General features: G+C 42.3%; 1 protein-coding gene across 1 annotated transcript in view; it reads right to left on the bottom strand.

Annotated features, from left to right (window-relative positions):
* Sipa1l2 (signal induced proliferation associated 1 like 2) overlaps positions 1–20,024 on the bottom strand; it is a 150,837-nt gene that overhangs the window by 38,328 nt on the left and 92,485 nt on the right. The window contains exons 7-9 of the mRNA XM_010621949.3: positions 12,893–13,050; positions 10,445–11,021; positions 6,779–7,053 (exon numbers count right to left, since the gene is read on the bottom strand). Coding sequence (XP_010620251.1) covers positions 6,779–7,053; positions 10,445–11,021; positions 12,893–13,050 — 1,010 coding nt within the window. The remainder of the gene's footprint in view (positions 1–6,778; positions 7,054–10,444; positions 11,022–12,892; positions 13,051–20,024) is intronic.

The raw sequence follows: 20,024 nt of genomic DNA, 5'->3' as shown, positions 1-20,024 counted from the left end.
TATAAGAAAGAGCACAAAATAAAAACCCAAAGAAAAAAAAAAAAAAAAAAAAAAAAAAAAAAAAAAAGATTAAAAAAAAATCTATATATGTGTGTGTGTGTGTGTGTGTGTGTGTGTCTTTAAACAGTGCCATTAGTTACACTGAAAATACCCTCCCTGCTTTGAACTCACTTATTCCACTATTCTTGCCAGTTTATAAAGCAGTTAGCAGTTTAAGTTTACAGCAAGTTTTGTCAAAAACATGATGTGTCCTCATCAACCTTATTCATCAGAGCTGGTACCATACAACTTCTTCTGGCTCTCTCCCAAAGTGAAAATGGCCAGGAAAAGTAAACATTTTGGCTGATTCAGGATATCAAGGCAGCCATGACAATGCACTGAAAGACATGAACTAGGACATCTGGGGAAGCTTCAGAAAGTGGCAAGAAGGAGGGCTAAACATGTTCACAGTGAGGGGGAGTAATCTTGGGATTAATGGCAACGTGTCTTTTACTAAAATAATAATTTAAAAATTTTGGTTTTAAAAATCATACCTTGTACAATATTTCAAATTTACTCAGAAAAGATTCCCAAGAGCTATTCGACACCTGACTTTTGATGAATCATGTCAAGAGGGGAGCACCTGGCAGCTGTCCAGTACCAAGACCTGTTTAAACCCCGCCTTTTACCTAATGGAATGCCCATGCTTCCGCTTACTCTTTACTCCTGCCACTTACAGGACAGTGCAGCACTCACAGTACAGAACAGCATGGCATTAAGGTGAAACTGATTAGCTGCATAGGGCGATGGAGCTTTCTGAACTAGTCCGACATCCTTATTAAGTAATAAATTATTGCTTTAGTTTGAGATCACTTTTAAGCAGCCAGGATGTGAATAATTAGTACAGTACTGTATTTTCGAATGCCAGGCAAGAGTCAAAGGAGTCTCTGAAAGCAAAGATTACATGTGTCCCGTTCATGGGCCCAGTGACCAGCATGGTTTCTGGAACAAACTAGTTAATGAACAAAATGCAAATAAGGAACCAAATGCAATCCAGCTTAGGTTCTGCAATCCCATGCTTTTACTTTAGGAAGGGAGACTGTAATCAGAGTATCACACTGGAGGAACTGAGCAGAGAACTCAGAATAGTGAGCATAGGGCAGCTACCTTTATAGCCTGGAGGTGTATTTTCACACTTCCCATTAAAATTCATTACTGGATGCTCCATGAGATAACATTAGCTACGATGTAACCTTTCTTATCCATATAAATAAAATTGGAACTGCAATCTAAAACCTCTTGAGTCCAGTTTTGAACTCACCACTGTGTTACAGACATACACAGAGACACTTATACACGGCAAGTGCTAAACAGACAAAAGTGTATTTTCCTTCCCAGTTCCATTCTCTACCTTTCCTTTTTATTCTTTATGGAGTTGAGCAGCCAAGACCAGGAAGCAAAATAGAACACAAGGACTTCAAAGTTCTAATTTTATAGAATTATGAATGAATAATTTAGACTCATGATAGCATAAAGAAAATTTCCAATGTCTTGCACCATATAGAAAAAGCAACAGTAAAGTAGGAAAAATCACGCAAAACACATGCACCACAGCAAGGAATTTCATTTCCATTTTTATTGGACATATTTACTAAATTCACTCACATGGTGTAACAACTCATGCATTATTCTGATGAGGTGTTACTTCCTTTATATATCGGCCTTTTAATGATGTGTTTCCCCTAAAATGACAAGGACAGAACACTAGTCACCTCTGAGGGAAGAGGTTTTCTACACCAGTGGCTATGAACTATTCTTTGCAAAAATAAGAAAGACCTTAATGAAGCATCTTGGGCCATGGCAGATCTTCCTCATGTCTGCTACAAACAGCTGGCAGCTGGGAGGACTCCTGGCTTGCTTCCTTCAGAACCTTATTTCCATCTGAAGAGGGCTATTCCCAAGTTGATCCTAGCTACTCATTCCCAATGTACATGAATTTACTCCAGGATCTAACCCCCAGCAAGAGATCCCTTAATAAGCATTCCCAAAGGTCCTCCCTGCTTGGTGCTCTCTTGAACTCCACACCAGCAAAGCTAAAAATGGCTCTGCCTTCTTTTCAAGCTGGGACAGCTGCACGACACCCCCAACCCCACCTGGGGCCAGAAAGAGGGATTTCAAAATATAGGTGGCTTTTGACTTAAACACTTGCTACCAGAAAGACTTCCTTTAATGCAGCAGCTTCTGAGTCATAACCAGACACCTCTGACCTGTGGAGAAGGCCAGAAGCCAACTATTAAATGACAGGCTTCTTATAGTACTGCTAGGGCAGATGGGCTCTGGGTCAAATTCTCTCCTCAATGACACCCTGAAAAAACAATACGGAGCTGGTAAGTGGCAAAAATGAACTGAAGCACTTTTTCATAATGTTTATAAAGATGAAAATACCTCGCAGCTAATTAATTTGGCCATTTTTGTAGTCCTTGTGGCACTTACATTAAGGACAGCTGTAACAACAACAACAAAAACCCCACGCGTGAGCACGGGCGCACACACACACACACACACACACACACACACACACACACACACACACCTGCCCATTTCAACAAATTATTTACCTGACAAACACTAAGGGCCAATATGGAAAATAAGATGGAAGTAATTTTCCACACCACAAATCAAATGAGTAGTTCCAGCTTGAGGCAAATCTTTGTTTGTTTTTTTTTTTTGGTTACATGTATAATGGAAACTAAAGGATGTTTCCTTTAAAAGAAACATTTCCTAATTTTTAAAATAAGTACCCAGATTCCCTTTTAGGCCCTGTTTGAGAGTTTCTTAAGAAGTCTACCCACACGGACAGCTGTAGGCTGAGAGCATGAGGACAACTGGAAACTGCCCTCATCTCTACTTTATAGCCTCTGAGAAGGGGCAGGCTGCCGGGACACTGGCTACCTAGGACACTGTGTACCCACTGCAAGTGCAGTTATCGGGGCCTCCACACTGCCACAGGCAGAAAATGAACTCAAAATGGACAAAATACGGATTAAAAAATGTGCAAATTCAGACTCACAGAAAATGGGAAGAGTGAACTGAAAGTTTTAAATGATACATGTTAAGCTTAAAACCTGTCTGACTTGCAGAAATGTGGGTCACAGTCTTGCCATTCCTGGAGTGTTTCCACTAGGAAAATGATTCCAATCCTTCTGGAGAAGAATAAAATAGCGAAGACAGTTGTTTTAGATTAATCAAAAGGGAAAAACCCATTAAACTCAGGGAATGCCACTCATGAAACTTTTAAGAAACACAGGAAAATCCTTAAATAAATATCTTGGCTATTTTCAATATGAGAATTTGCATTTAAAACAAATAATTATTTGTGGGAAGACCAAGTGAGACAAACGGTTCTCTTTAGGAAAACAAAACAAAAAATGAAAACAAAACCCCAAAACTAAACATGTTCTTGGGAAAAAGGTAACAGCTAGAACTTTTAAACTATGGTTTTTGTTTGTTTTAGCTGAAAAACAATTCAGTATTTCTTAGGAAATTATATTCTTCTAAATTATACATTCTAAATACCAAAAACAATAACTGTACCATTTCTATTAAGTAGATCTCTTGAAAAATTAAAACATTTCTTACTAAAAATAAATCAAATCTAAAAAACAGGCAATAAATGTTATTTTTAACCCAAAAGAACATGGAACATTTTTGCTTAATTCCACAATATGAGATGATTAAAATATGATGAATGCTTAAAGAACATTATATTACAATAAAGATACGCTGTAATTAATCCTTTTCAAAGGATTACCCCGCACTTCTAACACACTTATCCCACGTTCTTGGCACTTTTGAAGCAGTTCTGAAGTCCTCTTTTGTGTTTGCCTCAATATCTTAAATTGATTCAAAATGTTTAAAACAATTTCTGTAAGGTAAAAATATTAGGTGGTGTCCTTATCTAACTTATTCACCAGATCTGATACCATTCAACTTCCGATCCTTCTCTGAAGTCAAAATGACCATAAGACGTAAATGTTTCGAATTGATTCGGGGCATTAAGGAAACCTTGAGAAAGCCACTAAAGACACTCAGGAAAGAGGACTTTCAGAATTGCTTCAGAAAGTGGCAAGAAGGATGGGATACGTGTGTTCAAAGCTGGCACACGGAGTATGTGTGTGTGTGTGTGTGTGTGTGTGTGTCTGTGAGTGTTCTGGGGGGATTAATGGCAACGTGTCTTTTAAGAAAATTTCTTAGAAAAGTAAATATTCACTGCATTTTTTATCACACCTCATAATTATGCTCTAACAGACAAAAGATTTGCTTTTCACCTTAAGAGTCATAAATGTACATTTCCAAATGAAGATCAACTTTACTATATGAAAAAATTCCTAATAACTGGTTTAAAATTTACTGTAAAAGATTTTCAATCACATAGTATTTTAGCTTGAAAGTCCTAAAATAGTCTTTGTTATTTCTGTCTCATTTTTAATAAAAGTTTTCTTTTTCATTAAGTTTATTGGTACATTTTAGATATACATACAATACAGTTAGTCATATCTTGTACCTTTACGTGATGTATCTTGATTCTTATTTTTCCGCCTTCCCCTGCCCTCCCTTCACCCCCTCGACCCTTCCCTATTTATTGACTTTGTCTCCACTTTATCCTTTTCTCGTATTTTTTCTTTTCCCCTACCCCTCCCACTTCCCCTGCTCCTTTAGATCTTTTCTTCCTATTTCACATTATCAATCATACATTTTGGTCCTCATTTACACTTTTAGTTTTTCACGCCAGAGAAACTATTTGGTATTTATACATGCGTATCCTATTTATTTCACTTAAGAGTATGGTCTCAGCTAGGCTTGGTGGCGCAGGCCTGTAATCCCAGCACTCAGGAGGCTGAGGCAGGAGGATCGCTGTGAGTTGAAGACCAGCATGGGCTACATAGTGAGTTCCAGGTCAGTCTCACCAGCATAGTGAGACCCTGTCTCAAACAACCCAAAAAGAGTATGGCCTCAATGTACACCCATTTAGCTATAAATGTCTCTACTCACTCATTCTTTATGGTTGAGTAGTACTCATATATCACATCTTCTTTACCCAGCCTCCAACTGATGGGCATTTGGGCTGTTTCCAATTTTTTTGCTATTACAAACTATGCCACTATAAACATGGGTGCATATATATCGTTGTGGTATGATTCTTTAATTCTTTTGGGAAGATACCCAGTAGGGGAATAGCTGGGTCAAATGGGGCTTCCAAATCCTAGTTGTTTGAGGTATCTCCATATGGATTTAACACAGTTTGTTATCTGTATTTTATTAGTACTTATACTAGTGTGATTCATGGGTCCTTGGAGAGCAGATGGATTTAACAGGCAGAATCAGACAGGGTGCTAAGAAGCAACTTGGGGATTTCATATGACACGAGACTGATACAAGAAGAATTTCAGCTCACTCTCTTAGAAACGTATCGGTTAAATACTGAAAGCACAGCCACAGAAAATAGAGCCAGGAACAAATGGTAAGATGAATAGCAACAGACTTCTGTAAAACTGTACATTACCCACATAGTAAGATGGTATAGGATAGTTTGTTTTCTAAAAGATCACAGGTTAAAGCTGATTTATCTAGTTACATGCAGCTAGTTAGGTCTAAATTAACGAAAGTGGAAAACACAACAGCCATGATTTCATCACGTGGTTCAGCCAAGTGGCTTGTGAACAGAATGTGAAACTAAACAGTGCCGGTTTGAAGGCTGCAGAATGAGACAGAAAGGAGAAAGAATGATGTCAGGCAGGAGTCAGCAAAGTGGGCACAGTGATCCTATCTTTGGATAAGATTTTCTTTCTAGAATGAAGCAAATTAATAGAATACCCTAAAAGCTCTTTTTTTCCCTAAATTATAACGTGGGATTATTGACAATTATATTAAAAGGTTCTAAGTGCTTTAAAATATTATCTTATTTGGCCTTCGACCTTCATAAAGGCACATGCAGTGGGCTTCACACAAGTTCTGACTCACAGATTACAAAGGGGGCTCAGAGACCATGCAGAGAAGCCCTGGGGGCTGGGCCTCCTCCCTTTCTCCTAGGCCAGCGACCTGGAGCTTCCTGCATGAACCACTGGAAACAGGACACCACACGAGATCCCATCCTGCAGCGTAGACACCAGCTTGCATGCGGAGCACCATGTTATCTGCCAGCTTCCTTGCACTTCTTAGCCCTTGCCATGATTCTCAATGTTGAGCACGATTATTTTCTGAACGTTAACCACAGAACTGTTTTCCCACAATGCCCTTTATTCCCTCCCTCTACCTGCATACTCTGAACTTCCCAGCCAGCCACATCTTTCCAGTTTCTCCTGACGACACCCAGGTCAGCTCATGGTCTCTGAAGCATCACGTGTAGAATGATGGGTGGACACAGAGGCCACTTGGTGTCCCACCTTCCTTCAGACACACAGCAATGATCTCTAAGTGGCTTCATGTGACAGTTAGAAGGCAGCCTGGCTGTGCAGATGCCACCAGCTAAAAGCCGTATTATATAACGACTATCTCTTCTAGACTGCGTATCACTGGGCCCTCGGGCTCTTAGCTGAAGTTCTTATAGTCAGTGAGAATCCTGTCAAGTGGCTTAGAGTTACAACTCATCATGTGTCACACACCCACCTTTCTGAAGCCCAATTTGCATGGCACTAACAGCTGATACCCTAACTCACAGTCCACAGACGCAACTGACCACACTTCCCGAGGACCCTGCTGGACAGTTAGGGTGAGCACTGCCCGGGGCCTGGGAGCTTACCTCCGGGGAGAGCCATCGTCATGGGGCTGGATGATGACCACCTTCACAGTCACAGAAGTCCGGAGCAGGTCGATCATCTGCTCGTGGGTCAGCGTGGCCACGGCCACTTTGCAGATTTCCACCAGGCGACTGCCTTGGCGGAGGCCAGCCTTCCAGGCGAAGCCAAAAGGTTCCACATCCGCAACAATGCCTTCAAAGTTCACGTGGAAGCCGAGCTGGCCCAGCCCATTCCTCCTCAGGGTCATCTCTACAGTCTCGCAGCCTCTAGTCACTATCTGGGAGGAGGGAGATTGTCAGAGATGCTGTGCCCAATCTTAGCATGTGCAGGTGTCTCTGTCCCCTGGCCCTCCCAGCTTACAGAGTACCACATGGCTCTGCCCTTCCTGCACCTGGGCAAGCCACAAGACCAGGATGCTGAAATCCAGTTTACTGTAAGAAACCCTTGTAATGGATGCAAAGAAAGTATAAAAGCATCAATCAGTAGAGTTCCTGTTCCTTTTTTCAGGGAAATAATGACTCCTGATACAGCTTTAATAGCCTAGAGTTTTCATGCAGAGTGGACTCTTGACAATGCCCTCTGTTCCCTTCTTACGTTACTGGACTTGGCCTGTGGGCGTGTACATTCTATTGTTTTAGATGAATTACAGCAATGGAAAAATGTGGAGACTTCCAAAACCATATTTCAACTACAAAGCACTAAAATCTATCCGAAAACTTCCTTCAACTCCCAAGTATGTAGCCCACAACACTGCTGAGCTAATGCTGAGTGGCAGCCCCTCGTCTCAGGAAGGGCCCCAGCAGCAGTCAGAGATGTCACAGTCTGTCCCCCGGTCCCTTCTCTGGAGTGACCATCTGTGCATGCTTGGTGGTGAGGACCCTTCAGATCAAGAGGGGTTCCCCAGCCAGGCTCCCGGGCCATCTGTTAACAGGGATGGGTGCAGGGTGGCGCTCTTGTGGGCGGCAGCAGGACCATCTGTGCCTGTGGGCCATCTCTTGTCCTCCTGGACAAACCCAGGCAGTGACAGTTCCAGTGCACGGCCCTTCCAGAGTGGGAGTCTACGTCGTCCCACAAAAAAGAACATGAAAGGAAGGAGGTGGTTCCAGCCCACTCGGCACACTAAGCACCAGTAATTAGTTCCTGCAACCTACAAAATGCTTACTGAGCGTAACTTACCGTGCAATGAAAGGAAAACACAGGCTCATTAAACATCATTTGATGACTATGACATCACTTTTTTGTGGGAAATTTCAAGTTGGGAGGTATTATATCCTATCCTCCCAGAGCCCAGAGGCAATGTACGAAGTTTCAGTTTAATAAATGTTCATTTCCATGAAACATGCTCTGAATACACAGATACCTATTTAATAAAACCTCTGACTGCAAGTATAGCTGTGGGACTGGGGCTAGTCCCATGTATCGGCACTGTGTCTGTTTCCATGGAAACCAGAAGTGCACACATGCCCATCGGCTTCTCCCAGACAAGCGTGACATTCCGGACTCAGCAAAAAGGGAAAGGCTGAAGTTTTCAAAGTCATGAAATGAACTCATTTAAAACTTGAAGAAGCACTTTGTAAAGTGTATAATCTGGTACTTTTTTCCTTCATTCTTCAACTGTGTACTCAGCAACCTTACCAGGAGACATCTAAAACATCCCCTACATTCTTTCAGGCATGAATGTCAGCTGAAATCTAACATTCCTATATTAGAATCAATCAGGCTTTCCTAGAGTCCTACAGGCTCTGTCTCTTCTGCTGATTTCTACCATCCACTGGCCACCTCCCCTGATTTGGTTTTTATTATTTCTTTATCTCTCTGTTCCTTGCCTCTTAATTCCCCCAAAATCTGAAGGACTATGCTCTCCATGTATCTGGAGTCCTCACATAGACTCAAATACCACGTGGAAACAGCGGCCTCCTCTCAACTACCCAGGAATGGCTACATAATTCATGGGTCCAATGCTGGGACCCTTCTTCAAAAACCAGTCACAATTTCAAAGTGACAGCAGCAAAGCCTATAACTCAGCATGGGCTATTCTGAGTGGCTCTGTGTGACTCAAAAGGTGGCACGTCACTCTAGATGTCACACTTTTATACCCTCCTGTATCTTTACTGTGTGACACACATGACATACCACCTTCATCACCATGGAAGGGACACTGTGATCAGCAGGACAAGGAACTGCAGGATGAAGTCATCCCCAGCACCTCTGCCCTAGTGACCACCATTCCATCCCTATGCTTGACCCTCTTCACTGGTCTGTGGGTTAATTTGTTTTCAGCATTTCATGATACAAATCACCCCAGACACTGGACATGTCTCTCAAATATATTCCTGGTATTAGGCAGCTTGGTTATCTTTCTAGGAAAATGGCAGGATGGGGTCTGTGAAACAGCAAATGTGGAAGAATCCAGGTATAAACACCTTTGGAAGTATGTTTTGGTGGCTGGTAATTTGGCATTTGTACATAGCTTATGATGATTCAGTGGTGATGCTAAAAGGAGGTATTTGTAATTAGCAAAAGCACAGCATATCTTGAGACTCACAAGTGTAACTCAAGAGTCAATTCCCTAGGCATACGAGCTAATCATGTCCTTCCTAATCATCCCCACACTCATGGCTGGTCCTGCACATGTACCTGCCTGAACGTGCTCAGGCCTGTTACTATCAAGATAGGGCTATTTCTCCAGGGCTAACAGACATGGATCTGATTTTTTTTCTCTCTTACATGAGGTCTTTAATAACAAAAGGAATAATTATATTTCATGGGAGGGGAAAAGACAAGAAATGAATATAGAGAGGGTTTTGCTTACCGTCCTAGACTAGTATTGAACTTACCAATATTCATCAGCTTCTCAGGAAAAAAAAGAAATGAATATAATTTCTCCTTTTTTTTTTTTCATGATTCAAAGTTAACTTAGGTCTTTTCTAACTAAAAAAATAATATAATCTTTTCAGGAGATTTATACAAAGATGTTCTATGGTCAAAGCATGTTTTCTTCTTACATTACACAGACAAAACAATCAAAATCAGAAATAAATTTGTTCATATTATTCTATTTCATATATTCAAGCTAAAACCTGAATCTTTGTAAAAACTGGGAGCAGAAATAGGGGTGTTTAAATACCATGTATATAACTTAGGGATCCAAAGAAATCTCTTTTAAAGACTGATTTCTTGTTTTCTAGGCTTTCCCAACTTAATGGTTAAGTCTTTAAAACTACCATAAGAAACTTACTGGAAGACTAATAAAATATTTAATCTAATTAAGATATTTAAGAAAAATACCTTCTGTTAATATGCACAGAGTTGAAGGTGTAAATAAGACTCAGTCGGTCATTCTGTGCCGATTAATTATCCACTTGGAAGGAAGATGTGCCCTGTCAAGTCACCACAAACAATAATCTGTACAATTTTCCTTCAAACATTATTAACATAGGTCCTAATTCTTGTATTTGAAAGTTTGCTTAACTTTTCCATTCACTTTATGTCGGGTACTTCTCCACCGTTTCTGTGTACAGCAATTCTCATAAGAACCCAGCATTCAAAACTAACCTCTATATCCACGAGGCATAGCAATTTATGCTTTAAGTGCTAGAACCACGGGAGGATTTCCCTGGTGGAACCTGCTAGGCATCTGGGATTGAACACACAAAACGTATACTTACTACCAATCGTTGCACAATTTCCCGTATGTCTTCAGTACAGTTATCCACTGAGGACAGAAGGATACATTCTCCCCTTTCATAAAATACTTTGATACTCATTAATCCAGATGTCCACCCAATAACATCCCTGCACGAACAGTTAAACACAACGTTCTTGGAATCCTTTTCAATCAACATTATGAACTCATTGGAAATCCCAAGAAGACACTCGATGTCGGCAGACTGGCCAAAGTCCCGTGCCACCATGTGCCACATGATGGCCCCAATGCTGAACAGATGAGCATCCTTCCTGGGCTTCACTCTCTCCTTCTTCTTTGCACCTAGTGTGATGAAGCTGAATTTTGCAGAGGTGTCCACGGTGGCAGTCGTGACGAAATTCTCTGCCAGGTCTTTCAAGTACTCTTGCCTTGTTCGAGTGGCCATTGCTCGAAATTTTTCTGATTTGTGGGCTGCATTCTCTGCATTGATTACCTTGGCTAAAAGGAAGTCCCGAAACACTGCTGACTTTGGAAAAGTTACACCTTTGGGAATTGGGGGACCAAATGGTGGCACATCCTTTGACCTGGAAACTCCAACACTGGGGAAGAGAAAAGTAAAGACAACATGAGATGGGCCGTGGCTCTTGGAGAGAGTCCATCTAAGCCTTGGTTCCTCCTTCCTGATCTTGGACAGTACTGATGAGGCATTTCCAAAAGCTGGAGGGTGACTTTCATTTAAATCTCATTAGTAAATGTTACATTACTGACCACAATGCAGTTTCTTAAAATCCAGTGACTCCATCTCTGAAGGATTTGCATATGCTATCTCCTATACAGAAAAAATAACACAAAGTACGCAAGAGCTATACTGGTTTCTAAAATATTTCTCTCCTAGTAATTTCATGAAACAAGAAAACTTTTTTAAAAATAAAAAGGTATTACTTATCTATTTGATTAGGCCTAGAAAGAGTGGTGAATAAAATAATACTGAACAGACTAAGGCTCTAGGTCTAGGTTTCCAAACCACTAAAAAGGTTCATCTTAGATTATTCTTCATAAGCACCGCTCATTAGAGATCCCAGAAGAAAGAGCCAACTCACCAACATTATAATGTTGGTACCAACATTATGTATTTTGAGCATATTGGAGATCAGTGGTGGTGAGCCTATGGCACACGTGCCACAGCATGGTGCTTGTTATCACTGAAAGCTCTGAAAGGTTTGCCATCACTGGCACAGATACTATAATTTTTCAAATATCTTTCTCTTAAAGAAGTCCTGAGCACTTAGGCCAGTATCCTAAGCAAAGAGGTATGCAAGAACCACTGTGGAGGAGAGCACACACAGCTCGGGTGCCCAGGTGACCCCAGACCTACTGCAGAGGGACCACTACAGGGCCAGGAACTCACTGCCCGGACACCTGGAAAGGGAAGGATGCTCCTCTGGGACACAGTTCCAGCTGGATGGAAACCAGCACTATGTGACACCTGGACTGGTCTCGGTGTACGTGGGGTGCTCTGCAGTCTCACAGACCACAGTCCCCACAAAGTCTTTGTGGCTGCTGTCTGAACCTGCAGGAGCAGGACCGGCGATGACTGCTTTAAGATGAGACAGGAAAGCATATTTTTTGTTTGTTGGTTGGTTGGTACTGAGGACCAAACTCAAGTCTATGCTCTAAGCTACATCTTTAACGTTTTTTTATTTTTTACTTTGTGATAGGATCTTGCTAAGTCACTGTGTTGCTCACACTGGGCTTGAACTTGTGATCCTCCTGCCTCAGCCTACCAGAGTGCTGGAGTTACAGATGTGTGCTGGTTTTGCCACAACATCCAAGTTCACAAGCACATTTTGAAGTAGGTACTATAATCCTAAATTTTAAGACAAGGAGCTATAGGCAAAACAAACAAAACAATAAAAGAAAACAAAACACCTCCCACAAAGCCAGTAGTGAGCAACATATCTAGATTTTGTCTTGGATTCAAGGAGGGCTCTTGCCAAGCCCCGTATAGCATGAATGCTCAGTACAGTTACTTGCCAATGCAGAGCTGAGACAAGGGTAAAGACTAAGCGCAAGAATGGCTCAGGGTGCCAAGGTACACACAAAGCCCGTGACATTAGAGGAAAGTGTCCCCCTTGGTCTCAGCAGGCCTGAGCAGGGAGTGTTTCCGGGGCTGATGCTGAAAAGGAGCGCTTTATTACCACCATCCTGGCTTCTCCAAGAGGAGGAAGATATTAAGGGCCGCCTTGGCCACTTCCGGGCAGATGACAAATGCTGTGGGACTGGCTGGGCAGGCTTTGGTCTTTCTAGGGAAGCAGAAATAATCTACCTCTCTCAGTTGCCAGGCATTTCTCTCTCGGCGACTAGAGGGGGATCAGTTAGAACATTACAGCACGAGAACACCTGGATACCTGGAAGACAAGGGCCTCCCGGAAGAGAGGCTGTGTGGGAAGAGGCCAGAGGACAGACTCACCTGTAGCAGACATTCTCTGTGCAGGGGCTGTGCACCCGCACGATGACGAAGACATGCTGGAAGTGTGAGCGGATGCTCCTCGGGGTGAACGGGAGCGCCCCGGGCTCCTGGAAGACCACAGTGACTATGTCATTTCCGATGTGCCTCTTCCTCAGGAGCTGTGTCGGGGAGGTAAGCACACACCAGTGACAAACAAGTTTCTCCTACACCAAACACATGCTATATACAACCCACCAGCCAGCTGTGTAAGGGAGATCTAGGAAAGCAGCGCTACTCTCCAGGAGCTTGTGCTATTCAACTTAGGGGAAAATTTTTTTAAAAAGTCAACTGTATCCAGAAGAGCCCTGGGGAGAAAAATCTAAATATCCAAGTTTATCTTTTACTTTAAAATTCAATGCGTATTCTTTCTTCTTTTCATCTTTATATATAGCTCCTCCATCTTCATCCCTAAAATAATAGCACATTAGAGCTCAAACACCTTAAGAAATTTAATAGTTCAAGTTTTTCCTTAAAAGAGGAAACAGCTGGGCGTGTGAAGGTCCTGCCTGCCAGACAGCGCCAAGCTCCCACAGTGACACACAAGTCTGCAGCCAGAACAGGAACTGTCATCTGGGCAGACAAGACACTCTAATGAATTAACTGAAACTTAGTATTCTAAAACGATCCAGAAACACAGAATTCATTCAGATTAATAGTCAGAAAACTCGATGATTTGTAGCCCTATAAACTATAGGTCAGCCAGGAGATAAAGGACACCACAGCAATCACATCTTAAGAATGCTTTTATTTTTTAACAACATGTGTTGATCAGTACATATTAATGGGGTTCAGTGGTATTTCCATACGCACATACAGCATGAAATCATCAAATCCAACCTCTCACAGTGTGTGGTAGTGAATACCTATAATCCCGGCACTCCAGGAGACTGAGACAGGAAGATTTCAAGTCTAAGCCCAGACTGGGCAATTCAGAAAGACAATGTCAACAGAGCCAAACCACTGGGGATGCAGGGTTCAGTCCCTGGCAGTGCACATGAAACAAAATAATCCAATCTCCCTTTTCTACTCCACCCCAGTATCTAGTAATTACTATGCTACTTTCAGGTCAAATTTTTGAAGTCAACATCTGAATGAGATGTGCTCCAGTTCCATCTATTTTGCTGCACATGAGAGAATTTCACTCTCCTTTATGGATGAATAATACTCCGTTGCATATTTATTCCACACTTTCTTTATCCATTCATCTGCTGATAGACATCTAGGTTGATTCTGTATCATGGCTACTGTGACTACTGCTGCAACAATCACAAACACCTTAATCTTTGATATTCCTTCTGCCAAGAATACGTCTCCACTCAAGCGCACTGGAGACAACTCAGGTGTTGGCAGAGATCCACCTCAGCTGAAGAAACTTCCTCATCAAGACTGTGTCCTGCTCCACACCATGCCCAGGCCTCCTCCTATTATTCTAGTTGCTCTCTGCTCTTCTGACATCTGGTTTACTACTTCTACATCAGGCTACAGCCTCCAAGGGGAGGGATGCTGTGTGCTACTGATGTTGGTTTTCTGGTTCCTAACTGCATGCCCTGCACAGAGCTGCATGAAATGTAGCTTTGTAAATGAACGAGAGGAAGAGACAAATCTTCATTTACTGACATGAGGCACTGTACCTCAGAACTGTGAGGACCTCCCTCCTGCACACCCATTCACAGGCAAGGCCTCTCTAAGCTCCCACAGGTGAAAGGGGGGGATGATGCTCTTTCAGTTTAACAGATTCAGTCATACTCACACGCGCTGGTGATGTCACTTCAGGGAGGGAACTATCTGCAATAAATCTCTCTTTATTAGCATCAACAAAGACAATGACCTAGCCTTTAAATTTATTTGGCACCACAGAGCACATTTCACTGTAAAGAGCATCAAGTTCATTTTAAAACCTTTTAAATTCAGATACAAAAAGGATTTCATTGTCAGGCCCGACTTGTGATTTAGCAGGATAAAAGGCCTCAGACAGTGGGAACAAAATGTTCCTTCCTCCGGTTCTCCACAAGCCAGTGAAATCGCTGATTCATATCCTGAACAATATCTACTTAAATCCCTGTGGTTAAATTATGAACACATGAAAGTTGCTGCAGTGTCTAAGTTTTACATAGCAATACTGATCCAATGAGCTACCTCATTTAAATGTGATTAAAAAAAAAAACTTAAACAGATCTTTAAAATGTACCTGGTGCAATCATGTAGAAAGATTACTGAGAATTGTAGTTGACAAAGACATTCTGCTGTCTTTTTTCAGTAAATGAAATCTGTGATTCATATGTCCTGTACCAGGACAAGGGGAAATCAGGAAGCAATGCACAATTACAGTAAGAACTGTAAGTTCTTACAGGACGGCTAACTGTGCTCATGCACACACGAAGCAAGCTGCCAGCCATTCAGTATCCTGCAGACACAGGACTTCTCAGAGTGACCATTGGAAGGCAGCGCTCAGGGAGGCACAGGCCCAGAAGGGGTTCTTTGTGAGGCATCAGTGTAGACAGTGCTCCTTGGCTGAAGCCAGGTTGGCCTACTCCTTAACAACAGGTACCGGGAACTCACCAGCTAGGGTCCTGGGGGTGTCATCACTGCGACAGTCAAGGACAGCTTATCCTACCTGATTTCCTTTCCTCCTGCAGTGTACTTCACCTGACAGGAACTTTAAGGCCAGTTACCATGATTACAAACTACAATGCTTTGGCCCTTTCTTGGTATATTTCGCTTTAAAAGATGAGTAAAAAATAAAAAGTGCTTTTAAAAAAGTCCATTTATATTCACCATGGTCATATAATGCACTAACATTGTGGGGAAAAATATAAAGTGATAAGGGCTGGGGATTTAGCTCAGTGGTTCCACCGCCTACCTTGTAAGCGCAAGGACCCGAGTTCGATCCCTGGTATAATCAATCAATCAAGAAAGAAGGAAAGAAAGAAAGAAAGATAATGATAGGGTGATTCAAAGAGTGAAATCCAAAAAATTTTGAAGGGCAATAAAATAATTAAAATGAGCCCAGTTTGTTAGCACGACTCTTGTTTGCTTAGGGACAAAAGCAATGTAACATAAACATCATTTTATTAAATTTGTGAATGTTTTCTTTAGGAATTAGTTTGCAAGTCTGTCTCGCTGGTCAGTGAGTTCCTGCAGAATCAGTCTCAAGGCCAAAGGGGAGGAGGGGCAGCCAGCCATGAACAGACACAGCCCAACAGGACAGGAGGTGCTATTTGTTTTGGGGTCTGAATGAATGGCATCTTCTGGGGGCTCCCTTCTTCCCAGACATGTGAAGCTAATAACACTTTTTCTGTGTGTTGCAAAGAGAAGCAATGTTGTGTCTTCAACTGTAAGAGTGAGTTAATAAATATTGTATTTGATAGATTTACACAGACAGTTCTACCAATCTCTAACACTCGATTCAAGCTGTGAAACAGGAATGAGCTCTTGTTGTGACAAGGAAAGAGAAGCTCAGTCTTCACTCAGATTTGTGGCACAGCCATGCACGCTATAGAAATAGCAATAGCACCAGCCTGGGGCTCCCAAGGCCAGTGGGAACTCGGCACAACAATCACAAGTGAGTGAAAATAGACAACTGTTAAGCCACTACACTTAGGATAAAAAATGATACAATGTTGGAGCAGGTTAGGTCTACTAGCTTCCTTGTAAGTTATTTTCTTGTTTTAATCCCGACAAGAAGGAAACAGGCCATTTCGCACCTCATTCTAGGGGAAGGCAGAATGCACCACACTCATGAAAAGCAGCTTTTGGGAATGACAGAGAAGGTGCATCTCAGGCTGGGGAAGGCAGGGCTTCAGGGAAAGCCTCAGAAGGACGGAGACCTACAGCCAACAAAAAGCATCAACAGGTTCTCCATCCTGGTTTCTGGGTTCAAATCTAAGCCCATCAACAGGAGCAAGACTGATCTCTTCTGCCTGTGACCTCATCACCTGCCCTGGACAGTCTAGAAAGCTACCCGATCTTCTAACGAGCAGCTGGTCCTATCTGGTCACATGGAGGGCAGCTTTTCCTCCTTTAGGGATGCCATCCTAACTCATAAGTTCCTGGGTACATGTACTTGTGCAACCACGGGTGCATGCACACGCACGCGTGCACTAACACCCACACCCTCATGTACCCTGTACTTAGGAATCCACAGAAGGGGTGCACAGGGAAGATGGCGTGAGAGAAATGGATGGACCATGGGACAAGTCTGAGCCTGACTGTGCAGACTGGCAGTGCTCCCAGAGCAGGCCTTCTGTCCTCTCAGTTGGCTGGGCTTCTTCCTAGGGGTGGAGGCATTCCGCAGATTAAACTGTTTCACAATAACAGGGCAAAAGGCTCTCAAGACTTTTAACACATCTCAGAATCGGCTCTCGGATGAGTTAGTATAAGGACACACGCAGAGATCAGACCCGATATGGACAAGTCTGGTCCAGTTAAGTAGTCAGAAACATGGTGGCACTAAAGAAGCTGAGGGCAGAGGCCCCACTTGTCTCTGTCAGCCAGTGATGGGTGCTAAGTGCGGTGGCATCAAATTGCACCCATGACCCCAGCTCATCACTGTGGATATTTGTGCTCTTGTATGAATGTGTGGGCATGAGTGGGGCCGGGTGAAGAAGCAGGGAGTCAGTGTGACCCATAATAAATTTGGAAAGTAAGGTCTAAGACTACCAAGTAGCACTCATAGCCACAAACAACACCCTGGTAAGAACAATCTGTATAAGGTCAGGGTAAGAATTTCCTGTAATTGCTCATAAATTTAGTCTCTCACTTTCTTAACAATTCAAGCTTTAGCTTTCATAATAGATATTTAGGAATGGAAACGGGAAATAAGATGCAAAGTAAATCATCAAAAATACTGATGCTCGGTAGGTAGCTAATGAATTATAAAATAACGATAAGTGCATTGAGCGCACTCTGTGCCTGGCATTAAGTGATTCACACCTATCAGCTCCCTTAATTCTCATGAAGGACGAGCAATAAGGTCAGTTCACATATCTGTTAGTCATTCAATAAGCGAGGACTGTTGGTCCACCATGTGCTGGGCACAGTTCTAGGAACAGATACTTCGTGAAGAGAAGGAAAAGAGATGAAATCTGAGTGAAGTTTCCCCAAGGCCACCAAGCTAGCAGTATGATCTTGAATCTAGTCTGATTCCACAGTCCTTGCCTTATATCTGCTACTTCCTGCTGAAGCTTTTTTGACCTAGAAGACGGCTCAAAGATGGCCCCTGAACGTGGAACTGTGACATTTTCAGGGAGACCCTAAGCATTCCTCACTGCAGATGCATGGATGTCATCTCTGGGCACACTGCTCCCTCCCTCTGAGCTGGCCACCCCAGAACCCTTCTCCCTGCAGGGCTGTAAGCAGCTCCTAAGGCTTTCGTACATATCAAACCCCTCCAGAGACTCAGGGCCTCAGCCAGGCCACAGGTGGGAAAACTTGCCCAGGTGTAGACCAGTCTACAGACTAGTCCCACGCTCTTCTCCCATCTTCCTCTAGGGTTGACTTGCCCACAAGGTGTATCTGGTGTACAACTCTCCCAAGGACCTACACAGGATCATTCCTACTCCACAGACACAAAATGAGAAACACAAAACAACAGCAATTACCAATTTTCACCTCTAGCCCATCTGTCCAGCTTATACTTCCAAGATTCCCAAGCAGAAACAAAAGAAATTTCACTAAACAAGGCTTTATGCTAGAGATTGTCATTTATAAAGATCAACTTGCAGGGATTTTTCTCATGATGTCCCATTTGGGAAGCTCCAACATCTCCTCCTCACCCTTACCCCACCTCCATCTCCACTTCTTGGCTCTCCAGGTTTCTGTGTGTGGAATTTTTCAAAAACATTTTTAGTGAAATAAGGTCAGCCACAGAGAACTCCAAAGTATACAGAATTACTATTCAATGAAAGAGGGAAAGGAAGCTAGTTTTGAGTTCTGGGAACAGTAAAGACTTTACCACAAGGGGAAATCTGAGGCCAGTTCAGCCTGCAGCCCAACAACTCCAGTACTTGGGGAACTTGATGCTCTGTGGTTAGAGTACTCAACAGTTGGGGTCAGGAGTTGCCGGCTGTACTTCTGCCGCCACGCTGACAGATTCTCTTGGCCAGAGCAGGCCCTATCCGTGTCTGAGAACCAGCTCCCAGAGCTTAATTACTCAACAATTTACTACTGGACAGCTGGTCTGGTCTAAATCAAGCTTCTTAATACCAAATGAATCTGTTAGGCATTATTCCAAATACATTTTTAAGTGCTAAAAATTCTTTAAGTTTAAACATACACAAATATATAAATGGTCTACAGATTGTACTTCTGTCTCATAAAAAATACACAGATGTGGAATCTAGAGATATATCTTCTGAAGATGATTAAGAACCATGATTACTAGAAAACAAAGGAAAAGGTAAACATTAGGTAGAAAATGGCAAGAAAACCCAACCAGTGGTTACCAAAAGAGAGGAGCCACTGTTCTCAGAGGAGCTCAGGGAATCAGTCTGAGATTTCTCATCCCAGCTAAAGGATATATGGAGCTTCCTACAACTACTGACAGAGAGGAGGTGGCAGGCAGCCTCTTTCCTCTTAAGGAAAAATGTAAACTTTGATGACATAGAATTTCACAAGTGTTTTTAAGAAAAGAAATGAGAAAATTGTCTGGAACAATTAGTTTTCATTCACCAGACAAATTTCTACCCGGCAACTACTGTGTCGTCCATGGTGTTTTTTTTTTTTTTTTTTTTTTTTTTACTCTTAAGGAAAAATAAACTTTGATGACATAGAATTTCACAAGTGTTTTTAAGAAAAGAAATGAGAAAATTGTCTGGAACAATTAGTTTTCATTCACCAGACAAATTTCTACCCGGCAACTACTGTGTCGTCCATGGTGTTTTTTTTTTTTTTTTTTATTGAGTTTATTGGTACATTTAGGGATACAGTACAGTTACATTCATTGTTGGGATCATGTACCTTTACATGGCAAGTCTTGATTCTCATTTTTTTCCCCTTACCTCTGCCCTCCCTTCACCCCCTCCTCCCCTCCCCATCTACAAACACTTTATTTTCATCTTTTCATTCTCTCACATTTTTTTCTTTTCCCTTTTTG

This window comes from Fukomys damarensis, unplaced genomic scaffold, assembly GCF_012274545.1.
Source record: "Fukomys damarensis isolate Sample0158 unplaced genomic scaffold, DMR_v1.0_HiC HiC_scaffold_10, whole genome shotgun sequence".
NCBI lineage: Eukaryota > Metazoa > Chordata > Mammalia > Rodentia > Bathyergidae > Fukomys > Fukomys damarensis.
This window is presented reverse-complemented; position numbering and strand designations above follow the sequence as displayed.